Raw genomic sequence first — 26960 nt, forward strand, 5'->3', positions numbered from 1 at the left:
AAAGAAACTGAATTACATCTGTCTTTCCCATGCATTGCAGTCAAATTATGACATCCTAATGTGGTTTGGTTGGACATGGGTGTGATTGCTCATGAAGTATATAGCAGTATTTTCTTTATAATGACTTCTCATTGGTAAACTCTTTTATTGTCTGATATAAAAAGCTGAGTATTTTTCCTTATATGATCTTTAAAAATACCCTTTTCTTTAAAAAAAGACATTTGGTCTGTATATGCACTTTTGGAGAGGTACATCATTTATATTATTAAATGGTTATTACTTTCTCTTACTGTTGTCTTGGTACCTATGAGGAAAGTTGAAAGTAGACTATGAATTTCTAGCATATATTGATTCCATGTCAAAATCCCCCCCCCCAAAAAAAAAGTTATTTTGAGCTTTGAATAAATGTGAATGTGAATAAATGTGAGCAGTGGTTATTGACAAATGCAATATTACATTGTAAACTCCATCCTTTGTGGCAGGGGTGGCTGGCATGATGGCTGGTTCAGGTATTTTGGGAGTTGAAGTCCACAAGACGTAAAGTTGCTCATGCTTGCCCATCACTGCTTTGTGGGCATGCTTGTGACGTGGTAATGAACTTAAAAAATGGGGGAGAACTTGCATGACAATACTGCTATATAATGCATCAGTCTGATACCCCTTGCCTTTCCCCTGTTGATAAATTAACGTTGTGCATGCTTTAAAAATGTATGTTGGGTACTCATATGAGGTCATTTTCAAGGTGTGCACAACTGTAGCAATATATGTTGGATGTAACTGGAGATTACTTTCCCTCTTTATGCTGCTGTCTTTCTTTTTTGATAGTTTTATAATAAATCATTCAGAGTGTTATAGTGACTAGATGCCAGAAATATCATGTAGGCTGAAGGGTAGTAGTTAGTCTTTTGTTAGTACAAAAGTAAATACAAAAAATATTTTGTATTTAGCTTTTAAAGAATTCTTAAACTCCTGTGGTCTCTTGAGTTATAACGTAGCTACTTTCTGAAGCTTAGTAAGCCTCGATTTGGTTAAGATCTAGGTGGGAGACCACTTGAGAATCTAATGTACATTTAACAGCACTATTTTTAATTACTTTTGCCCCTATACAGTGCCAAGAAAACATTGTGGTTTAAGAAGGAAAAATGCTGTGTTTGCCCCTCTAGCTGCTCCAAAGTATCTTTTTGTCTTTAAATACAAAGCATTTGATTACTCTAATATCTATGCCAGCCGAGCTCCTGAAAAATAGTAGATAACAGTATAAGTAGTAAATATATAACCAGCTAAAGAAAATTGACTTGTAAATAAACTTAGTTCAACATTACTTTATATTGAAAAATAACTCTTGGCATCAGAACTCGTGCACAATGGACTACTTCACAATAATTTATGATGATGATCTCTAACTGAAATTTTGATTGCTCTCTAAGGACTCCACTCTAAGCAGCTTCCAAATTAGGAGGCCAGTTGCTGAAATAAGACGTTAAATAGTCCTTTTAGGATTATTTTGTTCTTTTTGTATATACTAAAATATGATGGAAGCATAGATCTCTTTACCTACAAAAATATCAAGTTTTATGTGTATACACATCCTATAATTTAGCTTTTAATATTTAAATAAATTTAATTTACCATGTAGGAAAAATGGGTAGTGACAGTGAAATGCTTGTTTAGGTTTAGATAAGGTAGCTCAGTGATGCCGAACCTATGTCATGTATCAAAGGTGATATGGTACAACATTTTGGGTGACACATCTGTATTCACCATCACTTGATGACAACTATTCCCAAAAGCAGGCCTCACTCTTGCGTGATTTTTAGAGGCTACAGAGGCAGCACAAGAATGGGGCATGAGCTGTTTTCTACATGGCCTCCAGAATCTTCAAAAATCGTGAAAGAACAAAGAGTGTTTTCGCAGAGTTTTTGGAGGCTGTGGAAGAACATTCTCTGAAGTTGCTTCAAGAGTAAAGGCCCCATGTGACCTGGCACAGCCTCAGATAGGCCAGAGGGGCTGGTAAACAGGAAGAGAACACTGCCTGAAGGTAAGCATCATGTAGCAGATCCTGGGAGGTGTTGGCCCCTGGGGACAGAGGCAGCCCTTTTGAGTGGCAGGAGAGGCCCTATAGGTCCTATATCATATACATATGCACATACAACTAAACTCACTTTAAAGAGCTGTGGTTGTAGGGAGAAGTATTAGAAGTAAGTCCACTAGCTTGAGTTACTTAGAAAAATAATAAAGATGGGATAAAAATAAAATGTAATCTTTTTTGGGTGGCTTTGAGTTAGTCTTGGCTCCCGGCAATTTCCTGGGCAAGTGCCTTCAGTTTTCTTGGCAAGATTTCAGAAGTGGTTTGCCATTGCCTTCTTCGTAGGGCTGGGAGAATGTGACTTGCCCATGGTAACATTGCTGACTTTGTCCCTATACTTGACTAGAACTATCAGGCTCCTAGTTTTGATCCTAGTGCCTTAGCCATCACACAAATCTGGTTCCAATATGACCTGTAGAAGTTAAGAACCGTCCCCCCTCAAAACAACATGATTATATTTGTGTACCAGATTTTTTGGTCTGATACACTCTGTTTTCCTATGTTCTTACACTGCAATTGTTTATAAATAGTTTTTATAGGTTTATGATTGTAAATAACATGTACAGTGGTTCTTAAAAATTTATGTACATGTTAAAATTTTCAATATTTTTGCATAAATATGTGTTAAAACATGATCTTTCCACACGAGTTCTTAAAGTAAATAAACAGAACTGAATTAAAGAAATGGATCAAAGCATTGTAATTGTCCATTTATTCAGGAAAATAATCCAAAGCTATATGTTTCAATTAACTTGCAATGATCTTTTAAATATGTAGATTAAGACTAAACATGTCCTAATCTACATGTTTAAATAATGATTTGCTGCTACAGGTAGTCCTCAGGTTACATCTGCAATTGGAACCACAATTACTGTTTCTAATGATGTGGTTGTAAAGCGCAAGTGTCATATAACCACATTGCTTCAGTTGCTGTTGTAGTATAAGACATGCTGGTCATTAAGCAGGAAATAGAGGGAGTCCCAGTTAAGGAACATAAGGAATGGGGACGGGATAGGGCATGGAAAGTCCGGTACAAAATACATACAAGTAGGACAAGGGGTACTTGGTATCACACAAGTTCACAAAGTCTGGGAAATGAGGGCATAGGGTTTCTGTGTGCCATCCCAGGATGATCGTAAAAAAATGATGCGGGGTAAGTGTGCACATATATATACGATCACAGGAAAATCGAGGAAAGAGGGCACATATCACATGCATGCATGTGTGCAATTTTAGCGAGGCTTTGGAAAGAGGCCATAGAGTAACATGTAATCGGAGGAAGGCCATGGAATGAGGGCATGGTGTTCGAGTGTGTGTATAATCACAGGGTGGCTGTGCAAAGGGTGCACAGGGTTATGATCTTCCTTGCCAGCTTCCCATTGATTTTGCTTTGGGGGAAACTGGTAGAGAAGATTGCAAATGGAGATCAAATAATTGCAGAATGCTTCAACTGTTCATAAATATGAGCCGATTGTCAGGCACCTGAATTTTGTTTATGTAACTGCGGAAGTGCTGCAAAGGCTAGAATTTACATCCCTTTATTCAGCATTGCCATAATTGTAAACAGTTACTGAACAAATGATTGTAACTAGAGGTCTACCTTTATTATGTGGCCTCAAGATATCTATTATAGGATCTTATACATGGAATATTAGCTGCCTTATTTATTTTGGAAGTTATTTTATTATAATGCAAAATTGGAGTTTGTCTAATTAAATGTATTCCTGTACCATACTAAACTAAGAAGTGAGAGCCTTCATAATGATTTTATATTACAGTTGCTTATTGATCTAATTATGTAGTTACATAGTTAATGCATTAATATATTTTCAAAGCTGGCATAAATGTCAAGGTTCAAAAGATTCTGAAGCATAGGGAAGATAAATATTTATACATGGGAAATTTGATAAAGTAGTAGTAACTCTTAACATTTATTTATGTTCCTGGTTATTTATTGAAGATTAAGAACAATAAAAAAAATCCCACACAGATAATTTTATAGTAAAGGGGATTTTAGCATTGACTTCAGTATTGATTCATTAAAAGCTGAGACTGGAGTTCATAAGAGATTTCAAAATTTAATGCATAGTCATGGATTCATAGATGCAAGGACAATGAAGATTCCTGCAATAAAAGCATGTTTTATTTAGGTAGACATAGCTCCCACTATATTAGAGCCAAATAATTTTTTTTTACACATCAATGCTTTTTTCACCCAAAATATTTTTCTAGAATGAAAAAAGATTGTAATGGTATGTGGAAATGACTTTAGGAGACCAGGTGAAGAGATGCTGCCTAGGGCAGGGTGTCTAATTCGATTTCATTGAGGGCTGCATTAGGGTTGGGTTTGACTTAGGGCGAGTGAGGTGGCCGTGGCCAGGGTGGCCGTGGGCAGCTTGACGTCACTTGTGTTGGGGGCGCCTGTGGTGGCCCAAGCGCTCTGCCAGCGAAAACAGGCTCCTGATCTCCGTTTTCAGCTGGGATGGCCTCCTACAACCCTCTGCCAGTGAAAATGGAGCTTGGGAGGACTGTGCACTGCCCTCCTAAAGTCCATTTTTGGCATGGACGGCCTCCTGCAACTCTCTGCCAGCAAAAATGGAGCTCGAGCTTTATTTTTGCTAGCAGAGACCACATGGGCTAATCCTTCGCTGTTTGCAAGGTGGCCCTGCGGGCCAGATCTAAGCACCTTGCAGACTGGATAGGGGCCGTGGACCTTGAGTTTGACACCCCTGGCCTAAAGAATGATCAGATATGCATAGTAGGTGGAACAAGTAACTTAGGCTGTGAAGGTGACTGCAGGAGAATTGTACATTAAGATTTTGTTAATATAGCTTTACAATAAAACTGAATTAGCTTATCTGGTTGTGTTTCTGTCTGGTCTTTCTGCTATGACTAACATAGATTGAAAATGTTTTCACTGAAATTAATGCTTCAAATTTGGCACAGTAAATACATAGCTTTAACATAGGATGCTTGTTTAATTCCTTAATCTGTTTGGCTAAATTTTTTTGCGAGAATACAACCTTTATAGAATACAATATCTGTATAGTAATATAATATTGTAATATTCTTAATAAAAAATACATAGGTGATGTAAACTAATGTCTCTTTTGGGTAATAGAAATACCAGTATTAGAACTTCAGCAATACAGCCTTATATCAATTTTAAAAATTAATATTTAACTATTTAGAACAATCAAAAGGAACAATCTTAAAAATGTACAGGTTATTATTGCAATAAGAAACAGAAGATCCAGCATATGGTTTAAAGGTCATTTTTCCTTTGTGGTGATTACATGATACAGTTATCCCCATTTGGTATAAAACTTTTGGGGAGATAAGTAACATCAGTAAACAAAGAACTGAATCTAGTAAGCAGGGTTAGGCTTTCTACATGTGTTTACAGAACCAAACCTCAAGCTTAAAATAAAGAACTTCTTATCTATTTAATTTTATTAGCCAAAATAATAAATTCTATATTGGAAAACTCCACATAACAGATCTCATATCTGAGATGTGTATTTTCAAGGTCTCTTTAGTTGTCACATTAGAAAAAAACCACAGTTAAAATAATTTAAAAATATATTAAATGACTAAACATGTAGCAAAATTCTAGCAATTGTATAATCAGCTCAATAGAAAGACACTAATTGAATAGTGTAGATAAAAAACTACAGATTTTTCTTGCTTTATGCCAATTTACTTAGGCATTTGATTATTTTCACCTAAAATTCACTTTATGAAAAAAAGTCACTATTATGTGATTTGTGTCAATAGCCCATTTGTATCAAAATTTTGGAAATATGCCAAATTTTCTTGTCAAAAATGCTTAAACATTTCTTCAGCAAACTCCCTCTTTGCCCTTGCTCAGGCATTTACTATCATGTTGTGCATTACCAATTATATTTACCAGTCTGTTCCTGCACTATTATTATGGAGTTAAAGTGGTTATCAACATTTTGTCCAACTCCCTTACTAAAAAGGAAAAAGACATCATTGATGTTAGAAACAAAGTTGGAGATATAATATTGCACCTACAACAGATAAGAAGTCCTCAGCCATAGAACGAGCTTTTAATGTATTATAAATAGTCCTTGCTTAATAACCCTAATTAGGATCTGCAACTCCCACTAAGCACTGTTGGAAATCAAATGACCACAATTGTGTTTTCCAGCTAGAAAGAGACAATTATAATCAATTTAATATCTTCAGTGTTTGTTTGCCTCCTAAATGCTCATCCTTCGGAATGCTCAACTGCCTACTTATTTTCTTGTGTATTTTAAAAACAAAGCAGTCACATTACAGCCTGGAACTGGTAGCAATAGGCATGCTACAAAAACAGGTTAATTTCTGATCTCTCTGTTGTTTGATCCTTTCTCACTGCTGGAATGATCACTTGAGCAGGGAATTGGAATAGAGGACCTCCAAGATCCCGTCCAAATATGTCAATCTGTTATTCTGAGAGCTTAAGTATAAGACTTTAACACCATGCCCTTCAAACCACTTTTTTCTCTGGTACTGTATATAGCCCTATTATAACAGAGGTGGCTTTTTGCCAGTTCACCCTGGATTGGGCGAACTGGTAGTGGCAGCGGTGGGAGGCTCTGCCCATCCGTATGCGAAGAAGTGTTACGTGCATGCGCGCGCGCACACACACACACACATACACGCAAACTAGTAACCCACCACTGTATCATAAAGTAAGGAAAACTTGTAATTGTAGCAATTAGAACTGTTGGTAACAATGTGCTATGAAAATGAAATGTACTATACATACTTGTAACTAATGTGTTTAAGAATTAGAAAAATAGAATGTTTAATAATTTAAGAATGTTTAATTTTTAAGCAGATTTCATGTTTCATCTATTATTCAACTATATGGAAGGTTTGCTTACAGTCTTCTTCCTTTCTTATAAAATGTTGAGGTTTTTTTAAAATAGAAAGCTGAAAACTACTAAAATACAGTAGTTCTAAAAACTTTTAATAGTTCTATTTTCCTTGATTATGAAAACCAGACTTGCTATTTTGAAACTGGGATAACTTAGCTGATATTAAGATAGGGTAATTGAGGGATGCGGTGACTCAGTGGCTAAGACGCTGAACTTGTCGATTAGAAAGATCGGCAGTTCGGTTGTTTGAATCCCTAGTGCCATGTAACAGAGTGAGCTCCCATTACTTGTCCCAGCTTCTGCCAACGTAGCAGTTCGAAAACAAGTAAAAATGCAAGTAGAAAAATAGGAGCCACTTTTGGTGGGAAGGTAATAGCGTTCTGTGCGCCTTCGGCGTTTAGTCATGCCGGCCACATGACCACAAAGACGTCTTCCGACAGCGCTGACTCTTTGGCTTTGAAATGGAGATGAGCACCACCCCCTAGAGTCGGGAACGACTAACACATATGTGTGAGGGGAACCGTTACTGTTACGTTAACATTCTTAATTATGAAACCATTAAAAATGGTAGCTATATTTTTCTAAAAGAACAAATTTGGTAAGTAAAATAATGTGATGAAAAAGAAAGAAAGGGCAATGTTAATTTTTGGTTGACTGAAAAGAAAGATAGAAAAATGATATGTTAATTTATCTTATTATTCAAAATTCATTATTACACCAGCTCTTTTTTAGATTAACTCAAGGATCTATGTTCTATAAAAGAAAGAATGTACTGGCTTCTATGTTCTCTAGGACTATTTTCTTCTCTAGAACAAAATAGATTTTTCACCATAGGTTTTACTATAATTAAAATGGAAAAAGGCTCCCTCTTTGGGTTTGGTGAAGTATGATTTAACATTCTCGAAGCTCTAGTAAGTATTTATATTTCCTTTCTCCTTTTTTGAATATTGTGTTCTCCATTTTGTGCATAAAATTTGTAATTTGTTGACTGTTGCTAAAATGAGAATATAGGGAATCCTTGATTTACCAATATAATGGAGTCTGGAATTTCTATCATAAGTCATGATGGTCATAAGTTGAAGTACCAACATGACTGTACCTGATGTATGAGTTTTTTTGCAGCGGTTGTTAAGTAAACATAGTGGTTGTTAAGCAAATCCATGTAATTATATGGGCCCTTTTTTTTGGAAAGGTCAAAAACTGGCAAACAAGTTATAAAGTTGTATGGTTATATGACCTTGGACCACTCAAACCAGCCATAAAAGTGATTTGGTTACCAAGCAGCCAAAATGTGGTCATGTGACCACAGGTATGTGTGCAACCAATGGAACTCCACAGTCTTAAGAAGCTTTTGTGGGGGCAGTTGCTAATGTGAGGACCACTTGTATACTTTTTAGGAAGCAAATATAAGCTATAATAGACGAGCTGCTTTTCAAAAGGGTTAGGAGATCAAAGCTGATTGGTACAATTTTTACTTGCCTCATCTTGTTGGTTTATTATGATGATTGTTTTAATTGTTCCATTTCTGTGCCTTTGGAAAATGCATATAGTAGTATTGAGGTAGAAAGCAAGATAGAAATATAAAGAAACTGTTATTAAGGAACTGTTGAGAAGACAGATGTTTCAGTATGTTCTGTTTATTGATATTTATTACAGGGAACAATTTACCTGTAATGGAAAACTAGCCTTAAGGTCACATTCTACGAGTCCTCCTCGTTTGTCAGAAGATGAGACCTTTCCATCAAATACAAGGGTAAGGATTTTCCATATTTGCAGTAGCCAGTTTTCTTTAAGTTTCAAAATGCAAAAAGAGGTATATTGAGTCCCGCATTTCAGTAACACCCAAGAAGTTAAAACAGAAAAAAGGCAGAACTGATATAAAAAATGTGTTTGTTTGTGTGTGTGTGTGTGTGTGTGTATAGCATAGCATAGCATAGAATAGCATATTGCAATATGTCTTAAACTACAACAGTTTTTTTGCAAAAAAAAAAAAATTGAGTTGGGCCCAACAAAGAATATGGGAAACAGATAGCATATATTTTTCAACACTACGGTCAACTTTAAAGTATTTAAGCCTTTTTGGCCTCTTCTTAACAATAGTCATTTGAAGATGTGTTTTGAATAATTTATCCTGCATCAAATGTCATAGCTTAATAAATAAAATGGTATGAAAAGACAAAGAGCTCTGAAAATTATACAGCTTTCCTCAACTTAATTGACTAAATTCCCAGAATTTTCTCCCATTTCCTACAGTGCCTTTATAAACAATTTCCTGATGCAAAGGTTCCCCAAAGAGGCTTTCATATGCTAAATTAATTCTCCCCTGCCATTACTACTATTTATGTGGAAATAATTGCTGATTTGTATTAAGAAATTACATAGCATTATGTACAGCAATTTGTATATAATACACATGTTTTCTCCTAATTTTCCAGTTTTCCATATTTGCATTAAAACATTTTACCTAAAAATTGAATGTTTCAGGGAGATTGTTATAGAAGAAAAACTTCTTTTGATGACAGTGACTTTGAAGCTCGTCTCAACAGTTGGAATCTTGGGGTAAATTCTGTTTTTCCTTTTTTATTTCAAAATGTTAATCATTGTAATCCCTGCATTCAGTATGTGGCATGACTTTGCATATGATATTCTAAAATGAGTTGGAAAGAAACTAAAATAAATCTTGGTGTTTTTAAAGAAAAAATAAATCTTGGTGTTTTTAAAGATATTTAAGAATCCCAAACTTTATTTTCCACGGAGTCCAACTAAGTGTTTCTAGGAAATCCATCAGCAAGATGTACAGCAACAGATTTCTTTCTGTATTTCACCATCTGGTATTCAGAGATACACTGTGATTTATTTTGGAGGTTGTATATAACCGTCATGACTAGTAGCTATTCGTACATCAAATATATTTAATCTCTTTCAAAACCCATGTAAGAAAAGTGTTTGTTAGATGATGGGAACAGGAAATTAAAAGGTCAGTGGAACTGCGGAGAGTTGTGGATAATATCATATAAGATTGGAAAGATATAGGATGATGGATTTTTGTTACTTTCATGTGTTTCATATGATGGGAGGCTATGTTTGTATGTGGGGAGGGTTTTGTCCCTCAGAAAATAACTGTTTTTGCTCCTATCAAATAGTTATGTCATTTCAGGAATTGGCACAACTATTTAAGAAGTTTCAGAAAGGTTCTACGTTTGTAGCCCTATGAACTCTAAAGCATCTCTTTGCTTTCAAACCTGAAGTGCTACATAGCCTAATGCCAAATAAATGGTTTGGTAGATGGTATTGTCTCTGCCTCTGCAGTCAGTTTGTTGATAAAATTACTTGGATTTTTCTACTGACAGACAGCTTAACAAATCTTAAAAATATCAAATAATAGTGCATCAGTAAGAAATATAGATGGGAAAACCAGATAGCAACAGACATACAAACACTCTTCAAAAGGTTATTCTACCCAAAAGCTGGATAAAGAGCCAGGTCTTCAAGGTCCTATGAACTTCCAATAGGATAGTAGCCACCTGGATCTTTGAGGGAACCTCATTTCAGAGGGCAAGTGCTGTTAGAATGTGGTTTTGGGATCTCAGTAGGTGGTATTGTTTAATCAAAGGAACCCAGAACTTTCCATGCTTGTTGGACTGGATACTAGGAGAGTTAGTCTCTTGGGTAGTTGGATCCTATGCCATGAGTAATAACAAGCAACTTGAATCACACTTGGAAACAAGCTTCCAACCAATTCACTTATGGAGCAGAAGTGTTACATGCCCATGTTGCCTCATTCTGGACCAGTTGAAGCTTTTGGGTGTTTTCAACAATAGCCTCTTGTAGAATGCAGATATCAAGCTGAAAAGACCTGGTTGAGAATGATTGTCTTAAAGGCTTCTCTATCTAAGAAAGAGTACAATTGGTGTATTAAGTTAAAGTTATGCAATAGCCTTCCTGCTCATCAGGCGGCATGAGTCCCAGAAGACCTGCAGATTGTGCCCTATTCTTGAATGGGGAAGTGTCCCATCCAAGTTTAAACATGCAACATCCTCAGAGCTAGGTAGCATAAAAAAGTTACAACTCCTGCTTTAGACTTTTAGCTTGAATGTAATGATTCTATTTGAACATAATTCAGTTATGAATGGAGTAGTTCATTGTATTTTCTAAAATGAGGAGTGCTTGCTGGCACTGATGATGTTACCTACTAATAAAACATCTTGCAAGAAAACAACCAAGCTCAGAGAACAGAAAGATCCTTCATTTCAGCCCTGAGCTACAAATATTCACCTTTATTTTTTTAAAAAAATATATTAAGAAAATAATATTTAACCTTAACTGGTATTTCTGGGTTTTTTTCTTTACAAACAATACATTATTATGGTAATTTAAGTACGGGAAGTATACTCTAGCAAAGTTTTGCTAAAAGAAACAAGTTTCCCTTTTTTTTGGTTAAAGATTTTTCAGTATTGGTGGGTGCTGTTTATGTAGAAGATATCATATATTAGTTGTGGTGTTGGCCCTATGCAGGCTCTGGATGGTGCTCCTCCTAGTGGGTTTATGACTTATATGTTCTACTGGATTCACAACTGCTTCTTGAACAGAAACTAGAAATTGTGGACAGGGGAGGGAGACTTTGTCTAATGCTGTGCCAGTTACACTCCCTTTGGAATGGGATGTTCTTGCAAGAATCATGGTTATGTTGAGATGGGATTGTTGAAATGTATTCAGCTTGGGGCTGCCTTTGAAGACTACCTGGAATCTTAAGCTTATGGAGAATCTGGCAGTCACCCTGCTGGCAAGTGACAATCTTTTTGGCAGTGTTACTTCTATAGTGTAGGCTTTGCATTAGTTGGTATGCTTATGTGTGCAGTTCAATATAATTTTACATGACTAGGACCTATGTTATTAGGGAACACTCTCTTCCAAAAACAATCTACCTGTCCTATGTAGTTAGTCCAGGAAATGATGGTGTGAGACTTTTAAGAGTCACAACTGCCGAATCAGTGTTTGCTTGTTTGTTTGCAATATCTCTCTCACTCTCTAGTATTCTAATCCCCCAAGGCAGGATTACCCTTCCACTTTTAAAATTCAGAAAGGTGGTAAAAATTCTTTGCTTCTGGGGTCTAAGTTACTCTAGTGGGTTGTTTCCAATTTCTAATTATATTTTAATTATATTTGTTGTTTTAAATTGACTGTTTTAGGATATTTATAATGTTTTAAATGAGCTTCCTTGAGTATTTAAAATTGAGCAGAATATAAATTATGTAAATAATAAATAAAACATAAAATCTGCCCATAGGGTAAAAATAAATACATTTTTAAAAATCAATATTATGCATGTTTTTAAAAATAATTCCAAGGGAAAATTTAATGAAGCTTTATTACATTATCCATCATGATATTTTTCCTGAAAGTCGATGGGTTTTTGCTATTATAATTACTTTCTGAAACATTTTTAATTTATTAATTTATTTATCCTTTATTACTTTTAAAATAATAACAAAGAAATGGAAAAAATCCTACTAAGATAAGAATGCATTCATTGTTAAAGAAAAAAATATAGAAAGTGTGATTTAAAAAAAAAAGTGAATAAATGTAACCAGAAAAATAATATTCCGTATCATTTTAACTGAAAATAGTTACAATTCTGTATATAGATCTGCACCGATCATCTTGGCTTTCCCAAAGGACCTGAAATCCTGGCTCTGTCAATTGGGATGTGTCATACTGGAGAGTGGTTAATAGATTAAAATTCTGTACTTCCACCCAAAGTACCTTGCTCACTTTCTAACCATTTTTGTCGATTTTAAAGTTAATTTCAATGGTAATAATTGTTATTGTAATATTTTAATGTTTTATTCTGTTCCTTTTACTTGTTTTAAGCTGCCTAGAGAGTAGCTTGGTGAGATGGGTAGCATATAAAACTCACAGTAAATAAAAAGAAATAAGTAAATAGCTACCTAATGCAATTATTATTCAAATACATATATATTTCTCTTACATTTATATAACTATAGCATTTTAAACCAGCTGTGTTTTGTATAAATGAGTCCCATGCTTCATTATATTTGTCCTAACAAAGTCTACGTCTATAGGCAATACACTCATAAGTGACAACTGCAGTCAGGTTAATTGATTTCTGTAACATGACATGTCAGCGCTAAAAAAAGGGGGTTGGCGTTCAAATATTGAGGAAAAGCTGAGAATTGAAATGTAGTGAACAAATAATATTTGTGATGCAGCTAGATTAATATATTTGGGATATCTAGTTGCTGATGTTGCTACATTGAAAAACAAAACCTGAAAACTAAAAAGTCAGAATTAACAGTAATGTGAAACCAAGGAGCATGAACATGAAAAACCTTGATATAGTGAAAGATGAAATGAATCAGCTACACATTGACATCTCAGGCAATAGCATTGGGAATGGTTTTGTTTTTGTCTCTATATAACATTTGTCTGTATATATTGGAAACCATCCAGAATTGCTAATTTACTACATTTTAAAAATAACATATAAGTAAACATTTTGTAGATGTTAATGGTGTTAATTGCATCAATGTCTATTTGCATAATTGTACTGTTTCAACAAATGAAACAGTGGGTTTGGTGTTTAAATAAAATTATTAGGCTGTTTAACAAAGATGTAAAAAGAATAGTTCTATGAGCTGATAGATATACTCGCTATGAACTATTCATAGACTTTCAGTTTGTACCACAGAGATGTTGTCTGTTTAACAGTGTGAGTTGAAGGATAAGAAAATCCTGAGAAAAATTAGATAAAGACATAAAAGTTAAAATGTTGCTTCTCAAAATATTCTTTAGGATATCATAACCTGCTTCAATTTCCCATATTGTCATTTGTTTGTTTGTTTGTTTGTTTGTTTGTTCATTCATTCATTCATTCATTCATTCATTCATTCATTCATTCATTCTCTCTCCCCCCTCTTTCCCTCCTCCCCTCCCTCCCTTCTCTCTTAAATATAAGCTTTTTTCATTCCATTTATATCTCACTTTTTCTCTTTACTTCACAGTAACTTTGTGAAGATTTGCTGGAGAGACTATGACTCTTAAAGCTAAGCTGTTGGTTTCATGAGTTTAGTATGAGATTTTTTAAAATATGTCTCTATCATAAACTAAGCACAAACCCTTTAAACATCTTCCTCTAGACTTTATCTGTTCAGAAAGTCTTCATATTAAACCTCTTTTAATGCATCTTTTTCAGCTTGAAAATCCTAGATATTTACGTGAGAAACCTATGTCCCTCTCATTGGTATGTAGTGTTCACCTGGATTCGGTTGTCTTCTTATAATATTTTTTCTCTGTGTTAACACTGGTATTAAATGCAAAATATTGTTTTTTTATAATAGATGTCACCCAAGTTAGGTTTGGGGAAAAACAGCACTTCTCGAGATGAACAAGCATTGTTCCGAATACATGAAAAGGAGGTAACACATTTTGCTTTTATAATTGTCTGTTAATTGTCTGTTTTAAGGCAAATAAAATAGATAAGGTTATGAATTAAACATAGTTTCTGAGGCTAATTTTGACAGCAGATATGGTATTAGATGTGGAGTAAGACACCTAGTTCACTACGATAACTGACACTTTAAGAAAATGATATGCTATTTTAAAAAAATAACAGTTTTTTTTTTTAAAATCTACATAAAGCCATTGAGTGAGATAATTTAGTGGTCTGAGATGAAAGATTAGTACTGATGACACCTTGCTTTACATCTTTGTAAAGCACTGACCAAGTGATGCTGTGGGAACAGCATTAGAAAGAAATGGGCTCAGCTCAATCCTAGCAAAACTGAGTGTTTGTGAGTTTTAGATCCTCTTGGATTTAACGTTATTTTATTTTTAGTTCTGGATGAGGTTACACTACTCCAGGCAGCAGTAGTGTGTAGTTTGAAGGTTCTCCTGAACTCATGGCTCACCTGAAGGCAGGACAAGGAAGCAATGGATGGAAACTAACCAAAGAGAGAATGAACCTAGAACTAAAAAAATTCTGACAGTTAGAACAATTAATCAGTGGAATGACTTTCCTCCAGAAGTTGTGGGTGCTCCAACAGTGGAGGTTTTTAAGAAGAGATTGGACAACCATTTGTCTAAAATGGATAGGATCTCCTGCTTGAGCAGGGGGTTGGACTAGAAGACCTCCAAGGTCCCTTCCAACTCTGTTATTCTGTTGTTCTGTTTAAAGAACAAATGGCTGCTATGACCAGGAGGGCCTTTGCACAACATGTAGTATGCCAGTTATATCATTTACTGCATCTGAAAGCACTGCTTAGGATCACTCTTGTCTTAAATAATTTTCTGAGTATATTATCATAATAGGACTACCCCTAAAGAACATTTAAAAGGTGCAGCTAGTTCAGAGCACAGTGGTGTAGGAAGTTACGATACACCTTAGTATATACATGTTATACCTCTGCTTCCATGATCTGGAGTAGCTTATATTGAATTTATTAATATCTGTGGAACTGCAGCTCTTATCTTATTTCTGTTGATTCCATAAGGTCTGACAGGAAAAGCCCCATGGATTGACAACTAGTGGGTTCTAGATATGGATATTTTCTTCCAAATTGCCTGCAAACTCGAGCATCATTACCCCCAATATTAACTGCTCTAAAAACATGAATTTAGTCCCAGGAGGCTATTTGGAGGCTGTGATTATTGTTTTATTGTTATTGTTAAATTTATTGTTTATTGAGCTTTGATCATGGCTGCCACTATAGTTTTTTAATAGGATTGTTTATTGATGCTTATTATAAATTATGCTGTTATGCAGTGTTAGCTGCTCAGAGTCACTGATACTTTTGTAATTGTACAGAAGGTAGGATATAAAACCAATTAACGAAACATGTAATGTAATTTCGTCTAAATCATATTGAATACATTTTCTCAAAGTTTACTTAAATTCAGTTAAATTGTTACTGTCATTAGTGGAAACACATTGAGTAAATATAGTCTTAGCATCAACAGGTTTTCAGCAATTTCAGAACATATGAAAACTGATGATAGAAACAGTTTATTTTGAGAAAGAGGAAAGTAATCTCTGAACTCCACCTTTTCTGAATGCTACCTACCCACAAAATGAGTGAATTTCTTATTTTTGTTCTCAGCAACCGAAGTTTAAACATACTGTAAGAAACTGATTTTGAACTCTGAGTGGCACAGATAACAAGTTATTTTTGTACAAGTTGAACTGTACAATGCAACTGTGGTTGTATTATTTTCATGGTTATAAACTACTTTTGAACAGTTGCTTTGTTGTATGTAAACTGGGTTTTTAGAACCTTTTTGTTTTTCTGTTTAATTATGGCTTCCATTCCATTCTGTATTGTCATATTTTGGGTTGATGTTATAAAAACATTAATGTGATGTCACTCTTTACAGCCACATTACTTAGTGATGGAAGCTCTGGCAGTCCTGGTTGCCAATGTAAACCTAGGACTGCACAGGTCATTATGTGAGAACCTCACATGATTGCAGCATGGGAGGAGAAAGGAGTACCAGACAAGCAGACTGGTGGGTGAGAGCTATGAGCAGGCGAGTGCCATGAGCATGTACTAAGGACAAATGATAAGGGCTGTGTGGGGTGGTGTCACTGCTGAGTGCAAGGGCCGTGATGGCAAAACTATGGCAAACGTGCCACAGGTGGCACATGGAGCCATTTGTCAGGGCATGTGAGGCGTTGTCATGTCATTGGCCAGTGCGCATGCGCGCGCTGGCCAGCTGACCGGCCTTCTTTTGAGGCTGTTTTTTGCCCTCCGGAGGCTTCAGAAGGCTAAAGGCTCCGGAGGTCAAAAATCGGCCCTACGGACAAACCAGAAGTCACCATTCCCGAACTTACGGGTTCCCCGTAAGTCCGTTTTTTGCCCTCTGGAGGCTTCAAGAAGCTTCTGAGGCTTCTGGAGAGCACCTGGGACAAGGGAGGCTGTATTCGCCCTCCCCAGGCTGCTAGAAAGCCTCTGGAGCCTGGGGAAGGTGAAAAAAATCGTGGCAAAAGCGGGTGTGATGGTGGTGGTGTCGCTGATTGCGCGCATGTGTGCATGCTTAAGTGCATGCATACATAGCATTATGGGTATGGCACGCTGGCGCGCAACCCCCCTGTACTCCCCCCGCTTTTGGCACGGCAGCCAAAAATGGTTTGCCATCACTGTGCTAGAGCGTACAAGTGAGTGGAGGTGACCATATACGCTGGCTAGTCTCAATTTTTATTGTGTGATGACAGGATGCTGTGGTGGCTGAAATTTTGAGGACTTGTCATAATTTTTCAGTACAGTCGTACCTTTGAACAATTGCTAAGTGGATTTAACTGCAGGACTACCAGTATAACACTACTGTAGAGCTTTTCTCCTTTCAGGAAAAATATATGTTAGGAAAACCATGAAATCCCTTGGAAGAAAAATGTCCTTTGTGAAGGCAGCAAAAGTGGGACCCTGCTCCAACCCTGTCACTCTGGTTTCTAGTTCTACTGAAGTTTGACTGCTCTGGCTTTCCAGAATAGCGGGAGACGCGGCTGGGGGGAGTGCTCAAAAGATGGAATGCAGGAGTTAAAACATCTTTATTAAGGGCAGTACACTACTTTAGCAAGGAAATTATGCTTGAACTTTGAGTATATGCATGTGCCTCTTGCTTTATTTTCCTTCATTTTGGTGACACAGAGTCTGAGTTCAAACACTGGATGAACTCCAGTATTTGTAAATTATGGTTTTTATCTCTCTGCAATGTGCTTGTGCGGCTTATTTAACAAACCATCGCTTTAGATCTGGAATGTGGAATAGAATAAGAAAGAGAGAGAATTGGGGATACTAATGAATGTGTAAAATAAAGCCAAAGCCACATATCGTTCCCAAATGTAGACCTGCCCAATTCTGATACAGACAGTTCTGTTGCAGCTTTGTGATTTTACAAGAATCTTATTTCTTAATTGAAATGTTCAGCATGAATGTAAGCACTTTTTATAATTATATCATAGGGTGTTAGTACTAGTTGTTTGTGGTAAATGACTACACACCTTTAATTAATGTACATAGGTATTAGACCTTGATACAGATGAAAGAGCTCGTTTAGCAATTCAGGACAATGTATTTAACCAGTGCAGGATTCAGATAATTGCAAGCAGACAATCAGTCTCTTTTCTTTAGTCTGTATCAGGTTTTCTTTTAAGAAAGTGTTTAGAACTTTTTTATGTTGATGTGGATCTAAGAGTTACGTCTTAAAAAAAAACCCTGTCAGTTCCATACATAGTAAAATAGTGTTAAAATAATTATGCACAAGCAGTCTGGCTTTTGCAGATACTTTGATAGTACAAATAATTACAGAACTAGATTGTCAGGCCATAACTGAGTATATTAAGGTTAATTGTTGAGAAGTGGCAATCCTAAAACATTGACATAAAACATCTTAGTAAAATAACTAACTAATAACTAATATTTTTTTTCATAAACGTACATGATTATTCCATGGCTTTTTTAAATCATAATTTTTTTCATAAAAATTATGATTTAAAAAAGCCATGGAATAATCATGTACGTGCCAAGTAAGTGTTTTAATGCCTTTCTGAATTCCAGGCGTGAAATTCTTAAGACGTCTGGAGGCAGTGTATTCCAAAATACTGAAGCAATCACAGAAGATGTATATCTACAGTTGTCACAGTTTTTGTGTAGTGGTCTTATGTAGGCTGTCTTTCAAAGACTGCAACCATGAAAATCCTATAGAGCAAGACAGTCTGCAATATAACCCAGTGTCATGTTGTATATATAGGGCCGTGATGTCAAACCTATGGCACGTGTGCCAAATGTGGCACGCAGAGCCCTCTCTGTGAGCATGTGCCCTGTCGCCAGCTGCTCTTCTGGTTTCCAGCACATGCATACGCGCTGGAGTGCCAAAAATCTGAAGAACAGCTGGCCATCATGGGTTTCTGGCACTCTGGTGTGTGCACATACGCACATGTACGCATTCTGTTTTGGTGCCGAAAAGATTCGCCATCACTGTTATAGGGCCTTACAGGTGGTGCAACTAGTGGTGCAATTATAAAATAAGGTTTTATTCTGGAATGGTGACTTCTACACCAGAACACAGGCTGCTGTGTTCTATACCCACAGCATACTGATGATACTGAACTCCAAACTGGCAGATGACATCACTCATGGTTTCATGTAGATAATGAAAAGGAGGTGGGAGAGAGAATATAGAACTGTACAGCATTCCACCCAGAAATGTATCATTGACTTTAGATTAAATGAACATCTGTTGACAAAACTGAAGTTTCCAGTTTGTGTTTTCATATTTTTGAGAACATTTTGAGTTTTTGCACTTTTGAGAACTCGCATTACATTTTCTGGTTATCACCTTTAAAGCCCTACATGGCCTAGGACCCGGATATCTGCGAGACCGGTTTCTGCCACATACCTCCCAACGGCCGATAAGATCTCACAGGATGGGCCTTCTCCGGGTGCCGTCGACCGGACAATGCCGGCTGGCGACTCCTCAGGGGAGGGCCTTCTCTGTAGCTGTTCCGACCCTATGGAACGATCTACCCCCAGAGATCTGGACCCTTCCCACTCTCTCGGCCTACTAAAACCTGGTTTTTCCGGCAGGCCTGGGGCTGTTGACCTCATGATTGAGGTCCGGCCCCGCCTAGATTGAGTGCATGACGTGCTTCTTTTTTAATCTGTTTCTCTTCCCTACTTTTAATTTTTATCCTTTTTAGAATTGTATTCTGTATGCCACCCGGAGTCCTTCGGGATTGGGCGGCATATAAATTCATTAAATTTGAATTTGAAATTGAATTTTATCTCCTCAAAGTGGCTGCTTTGTTAAAATGTACTGTTGCCTTTTTGGAAGAACATCTAAGCAAGCAGGAGGCTATTTCTAGAATAATGAGGGAGCAGGTGTAGAGAACTTGTTTTCTCTATTTACATGCATGAAAGCCTATATAAATACATATGTTTTCTTCTTCACAATACATTTTATGTCATCTCTAAAGGGCAGGGACACATCTATTAACCTTTCTAAAACACATTGGGATTTTTGCTTTAATAAAGAGAAAAAGCTGCTTTTTGTAATGCTGATTGAAAAGTTCGGTATCTTACACAGAGCAGAGAAATGTGACTTAGAAATGCATTTATTTATAACCTTATGTAACATAGGATTGACAAGATCAACATCTTAGCATCAGTTACTTCGAGAAAGTGTTACTGTTTGTAAAAAAATATTTTCTTCCTGATTCTAAACTGTTAGACTTTTGACTTCTGCAAGATGTTCTTCAGAATATTTTGTTATTTTTTAGTTATATACTAACTAGTCATGTAGAATATGTCCTAAATAAATTAAATTAATTGAAACATTTATTTTTTGTTCTTTATTTTTTAAAATCTTCAGATACATAAGCTAAATTAATATGATTTGTTATCTTACTTTCTTCCATTGAAAGTGTGATATGTGGTTGTTTTTATTTTGCAACAACATTCATGTAGCTGAAATAGCATTAATAAATGTAACTTAATACTTGGTACCATTATAAATTTAGTGCTCATTTTCACATTCTCCTTGCTCCAGCCCTCAGGTCGCCCATTTATTTATGAATTAAATTTATATGCTGCTCATCTCAAAGCAACGTTTAAAGTAATGTTTAAAGTTTTGCAAACAATATTTTATTTGTTTGTTTGATTTCTATATCCTTAATTATTTATTCAAACCTGCGTAGTCATAGCAAAGGTTTCTCTCTCACAGCAAACCTATTTTGCTGTGAGCTAAAATAGAATCAAGATGATCCAGCAAGAAAGTGGTATTTTCCATGAAACCAAAGAAACTCCCATTCAAACATTCTATGTTTGTTCTGGTCCATAATAAAGATTTAATTGGAAACATTCTATGGTGTATAGAAGAGAAATGTTCAGGAAGCCAGGAAATTGCAGGACCATTGCAGGACCAACATGTTCAAACGTGGGACTTTGCGCTCCCTTGCAATTTCTGCTTTGGCTAGATATAGAAACCTTTTCTAGACAGCAACTTTTCTCTTTTTTATATTCAAAGAAGTATTGACTTGTAAAACATCTTCCACTAATTTTCATCAATAATTTCTACTCATGTTCCTACCTCCTTCATTTGCTGTTAAGTACCCAGGCCAAGCAGCTGCTGCTTTTGAGAGAGTTAGGATCAGGAAAGCAAATTCTTTCTGTGTCACTTTCTTCTCCCCCTCAGGAACATTTTCTGTGCTCCTTTCTGTACACTGTATATTACCTTATTTCCATGGTTACTGGACAGCATCAACACTGCCTTTGATAGCAGCAGTGGCAGCCATACCATATTTTTCAGAGTATAAGACACACCTTTTTCCCTCAAAAAAGAGGCTAAAATCTGGGTGCATCTTATACACTGAATACAGCATTTTTTGCCTCCCAAAACCGCACCCCTTCACCAAAATGGCTGTGCATAACCTTTAGGAGCCTTGGAGAGTGCTCCTGGGGGCTGGGAAGGATAGACATGAGTGAAAAATGGGTCATTTTTTTGCTCACTTTTGTCCCCCCCCCAGCCCCAGGAGCACTCTATAAGCCTCCTAAAGGCTATGCATGTCCTTTTTTGAGAAAAAACGGAGCCCATTTTTGTGAAAAATGGGCTGTTTTTTGCTCATTTTTGCCCCCCCCCGGAGCACTCTACAAGCTTCTTAAAAGGCTATTCATGCCTGTTTTTGGACAAAAAACGGGCCCGTTTTTGTGAAAAACAGACAGTTTTTGGGAGGTTTGCAGAGTGCAAAGCCTTTTTTTAAAAAAAATTTGCCTCTTCAAAACCTTGGTGTACCTTATACTGATGCGTCTTATACTCCAAAAAATATGATAGTTAATTGCTGCCTTTGTGTGAAGGTAGAAACTGCTACTCTTGTTCCTGACCATTGAGGAAGAGGATTGCTATGAGAGACTTTCCTGCTAACTTGAGGACAGGACAGGAAACAAACCTGTGTGTATGTGTACCTATATATTAGTGAGAACTTAAATATAACAAAGAAATACATATTTTGGTAATGATGTGATTCTCTTTGCTCTTTGCCAGTCACATGCAAATGCAGAGGAATAGCTTGCAGTAAGTTTTACTTAGTATTACACAAATTCAGGCTGAGGCAAGAACGATATGTGTACAAATGTATGTACAGTACAAAGAAAGTCCCTGGAGAGCTTGCCTGCAGTAGGTTTCTATAGCCAAATCTAAAGCACCTTGCGGACATTACAGTCCAGTGGTCTAAACATAGTTGATGGGTTTTCAACTGGTCTTGGGCCAGAAAAGTGGAATTTGAAGAAATTAGAGTATGGGTGTCAAACTCACATCACGGACCAGATCGTGACGTATCACGATATTTTTTGCCTTTGCGGAGGCATGGTGGGTATGGCCTTCATGTGACATATCCAGCCCACAGGCCGCCAGTTTGACAGGATTGATTACTTAGTTGCTGCTAATGAGGTTAGTGATTGCTGTTAATAGAGTCCACAATGGTGAACTGGCAAGGAGATGCATTGAGATTCTGCAACTGCTATGATCTTAGACTAGCCATACACTCCAGCTCTTGTTCTATTTTCCTATTCTGTATGATTGCTGGCCAAGACTTACTTAGATGAAGTCTACCTGCTCCTTGGTGTCAAAATCCTCTGAGTCAGTGGAAGCCACAACAATCATTGCATTTAGTGAATGAATATAAACAATCCAGTTAACATCTACTATCTAGTGACTGTAAATAAAATTTCCTGTATTCTTGACTTCTACATAAATTGCTGTTTAGGGTTTTTTTCTCCCCGGCCTTGAGTTCCTGGGAGTCTTTCTGAAATGGAAATGCTCCCCAGAGCATCTCCCTATTTAACAGGAGATGTTTCTGTTGCTAAGGGAAAAAAAGCATCTTCTCTATGGATAAGCTCGAATACTTATACTGAAATAGGACTGCAGGGATGTGTTTACTTTTCAATGAGATTGTGTTGAAGTAAATAACTTACATTTTATACCAGGATATATAAGCAACTTGATTTTTAAAAATATGTATGCGTGTAAACCTTTTGAAGGCAAGTATGTATATGTTTGAGAGAGAGAGAGAGAGAAATATAAAATTAAATGCATTGGTTTCACTCTTAATACCTTTAATTGTAGGGACAAAGCAGATGTTTGACATCAGTAGGGTTTACATGCTTGGAAGAAATAATTGCTTCATAGTTCTCTGGAAAAAGCATAAACAGTGATGAAAACATAGAAGAATGAGTGATGGCAATGATAAAAATATTGCACTTGCAAACATTTTGGTAAAAATAATTTCAAATGTTCATTTTACATTCTAATTGGTTTTTTCCTCAAGAATATATTTGTATGATTCACAATGCTGCTTGTCTAAACAGTTTTAATTATCATTTTTTGAAACAGAAAAAAGTAACATAATATTGTTTCGATAATTCGGTAATCTTCCCATCTTCTGGGAACAGATCCCCCAAAGCCCTTTAAGACTTTGGTCTCAGGCCTGGGATTAATCTGTTTGTAGGTCTCTAATCTGGCTAGTTATTGTCATGACTGTTTTAGTCTGAACTGCCTGTACACATTGTTTTATTGTATGTTTTTAACTGATTTTGTTGTTTTTATATTTGTAAACTGCCCAGAGGATAAGGGAGTAGGTGGCTGTAACAAATTTAAATAAATGAATGCATTTTATTTTAAGAAATTCTAGTAGCTACCATATTTTTCAGAGTATAAGACCCACCAAAGTATAAGAAGCACTAAGGTTTTGAAGAGGCAAATTTTTTAAAAAGTAGGTAGGCAGATAGAGGGATAGAGAAGGAGAGAAAGAAAGAGAAATATGGTAGGTAGGTGGAGGGATAGAGAGAGAAATAGAAAGAGAGAGAAATACAGTAGACAAGTAGGGAGAGAGAGAGAGAGAGAGAGAGCAGGTACGTAGGTAGATAGATAGAGGGAGAGAGAGAGAGAGAGAGAGAGAAATACAGTAGGAAGGTAGGGAGAGAGAGAGTAGGTACATAGGTAGATGTTTCCAGGTGTATTTATCCATGTGCTGGAGAAGGAAATTGCTGAAAAACCTTAAGACTTTGTTTCTGCTGGCACAGCACTTGATCAATGTAATTCTTATCAGTTAAAGAGCTTTCCAAAAGGGAAAAAAAAGTTTTTGCACTCTGCAGTGCCTGTTTTTTTCATATAAAAGGCACGAATAGCCTTGGGGGAGCTTGCAGAGTGCTCCTGGGGTGACGGGGGGGGGGGGCAAAAATGAGCAAAAAATGGTCCGTTTTTCACAAAAACGGGCCCATTTTTGTCAAAAAAAAATGCATGCATACCCTTATGGAGGCTTATAGAGTGCTGCTGGGGGGAGGGGCAAAAGGCTTATTTTTTGCTTATTTCTGCCCTCCTTAGCCCTCAGGAGCTCTCTGAAAGCCTTCATAAGGGTATGCACGGCCATTTTGGTGAAGGAGCAGGGCTTTGGGAGGCAAAAAAATGTTGTATTCGATGTATAAGACGCACCCAAATTTTCAGCCTCTTTTCTGAGGAAAAAAGGTGTGTCTTATACTCCGAAAAATACGGTAAATATAATTAAATATAAACTTTATCTTATTAATTTAATCATACCTTTAATTTAAAAAGGATTGCAATTTTTAAGTATAATGAATTATTCTAAAGGCTTGCAACTTTGATATTAACCAGTTCAAAATCATATACTCGTATATGTAATCAGGCTAAAAGGTGATTCTAGTTCTTTCAGGTGATAATTTGATCTTAAATTTCTGTCCTTTTCCCCACCACCTGCTCCTTCTCAGATCATACTTTAACCCTCCATATCTGTTGCTCTGAAATATATTATAAATGTTAACTATTTTATGCTAAGGTTTCATATAGCGTATAACCATTAAATCAGTGATTAGGATTATTGCATTTCACAGTAAGAGTAATCGCTTGGCTGTAATCATACTTTAAGAGTTATATTCTCTGCCTAGTTTACTCATTACTTGAGTATTAAAAATTGGCCTGTGTGACAAATCCTTGGATTTTAAGCTTGTCTTCGTCCCTGCTCTGCATATAGGATTTTGCTGCTTGTATGGTTTCAGTCAAACTTGGTAGAGTCTCCAGAGATGTACGTTTTAATTCTGCTTTTATAACATTTTTACTGCTGATACTTCATTCCGTGGCTGAATCCACATTAGATATAGTGGAGTTTTGCCATAATTAAAATGTTGTTTCATTATGTTAGACTAACAGATATAAAAAATATTGTGTAAACAATTTAAGAAAAAAGGTTCAATAATATTTCTTTTCTTGAATGTAAGAAAAAAAAAGATATTAGCAAAATAAAATTATAAAAACAAAATAAGGTCTTTGTTGAGATACTTCAGTATTTAGCTTCTACATGAGGTGCTTTGGCCAGTTAGATGCACAGTGATGCAATTGCCAGCCAGAAGTTGGTTCTGGCTGATAAAAAAACTATTCCAGAAGAAGGAAAAATTGGGAATGGTCCATTTGTGCTCTGAAAGAACTGCTCCTTACAAAAAAACACACACAGTAGTTTACTTTTCTTGAAGTTGATGTTAGTAAAGTACAGTTGCAAGAAAAAGTATGTGAACCCCTTGGGATTATGTGGAGTTTTGCATGAATTGGTCATAAAATGTGCTCTGAACTTCATTTAAGTCACAACAATAGAAAAACACATTCTGCTGAAAATAATACTACACAAATATTAGATGTTGCCATGGTTTAATTGCACATAACATGTAAACATTCACAGTGCAGGGAGGAAAAAGTATGTGAACCGTTGGACCTAATAACTGGTTGACCCTCCTTTGGCAGCAATAACCTCAACCAAACGTTTCCTTTAGTTGCAGATCAGACCTGCACACGATCTTGAGTAGTTTTGGACCACTCCTCTTCACAAAATTGTTTCAGTGTAGCAATATTCTTGGGATGTCTGGTGTGAATCGCTCTCTTAAGGTCATGCCACAGCATTTCAATCGGGTTGAGGTCAGGACTCTGACTGGGCCACTCCAGAGGGCATATTATGTGCTGTAGAAGCCATTTTTGTGTTGACTTACTTGAATGCTTTGGGTCATTGTCCTGTTGCATCACCCATCCTCTGCGGAGCTTCAGTTGGCAGACAGATGGTTGTATGTTTTCCTGCAAAATGTCTTGATAAACTCTGGAATTCATTTTCCCATCAATGACACCAATCCGTCCAGGCCCTGAGGCAGCAAAGCATCCCCTAACCATGATGCTCCCTCCGCCATGTTTTACAGTGGGGATGAGGTTTTGATGTTGGTGTGCTGTGCCTTTTTTCTCCACACATAGTGTTGTGTGTTTTTCCCAAACAACTAAATTTTGGTTTCATCTGTCCACAGTATATTTTGCCAGTAGTGCTGTGGAACATCCAGGTGCAAACTTCAAATGTGCTGCAATATTTTTTTTGGACAGCAATGGCTTCCTTCGTGGTGTCCTCCCATGTACTCCATTCTTGTTTAATGTTTTCCTTATTGTAGATGTGTCAACAAAAGTGTTAGCATGTGCCAGATATTTCTGTAAGTCTTTAGCTGACACTCTAGGATTCTTCTTTACCTCAGGAAGCATTCTGTGTGGTGCTCCTGCAGTCATTTTTACAGGACGACCACACCTAGGGAGAGTAGCAACAGTGCTAAACTTTCTCCATTTGTAGACAGTCTGTCTTACCGTGGACACATGAACATCAAGGCTTTTGGAGATACTTTTGTAACCCTTTCCAGCTTCATGCAAGTCAACAATTCTTGATCGTAGGTCTTCTGAGAGCTCTTTTCTGCGAGGCATGGTTCACATCAGACAGTGCTTCTTGAAACCAGTAAACCCAAAACAGGTGTGTGTTTTTAAAGGGCAGAACAGCTGTCAGCAACACATTCAATATCATCACACTGATTGGAGTCAAGGTTGGCTCACTCCTGGCTCCAATTAGCTCTTGGAGAAGTCATTAGGCTAGGGGCTCACATACTTTTTCCTCC

At 36.6% G+C, this 26960-nt stretch overlaps 1 protein-coding gene across 4 annotated transcripts in view; it reads left to right on the top strand.

The window, feature by feature from the left end:
* Nucleotides 1-26960, top strand: part of CEP112 (centrosomal protein 112) — a 277780-nt gene that overhangs the window by 17103 nt on the left and 233717 nt on the right. For 3 of the 4 annotated variants that reach the window (XM_032211002.1, XM_032211004.1, XM_032211001.1), the window contains exons 5-8: nt 8632-8728; nt 9460-9534; nt 14189-14236; nt 14334-14411. In XM_032211002.1, the coding sequence (XP_032066893.1) occupies nt 8632-8728; nt 9460-9534; nt 14189-14236; nt 14334-14411 (298 nt within the window). The remainder of the gene's footprint in view (nt 1-8631; nt 8729-9459; nt 9535-14188; nt 14237-14333; nt 14412-26960) is intronic. The other variant, XM_032211003.1, reaches the window with a different exon arrangement.

This window comes from Thamnophis elegans, chromosome 2 (genome assembly GCF_009769535.1).
Source record: "Thamnophis elegans isolate rThaEle1 chromosome 2, rThaEle1.pri, whole genome shotgun sequence".
Classification (NCBI taxonomy): Eukaryota; Metazoa; Chordata; class Lepidosauria; order Squamata; family Colubridae; genus Thamnophis; species Thamnophis elegans.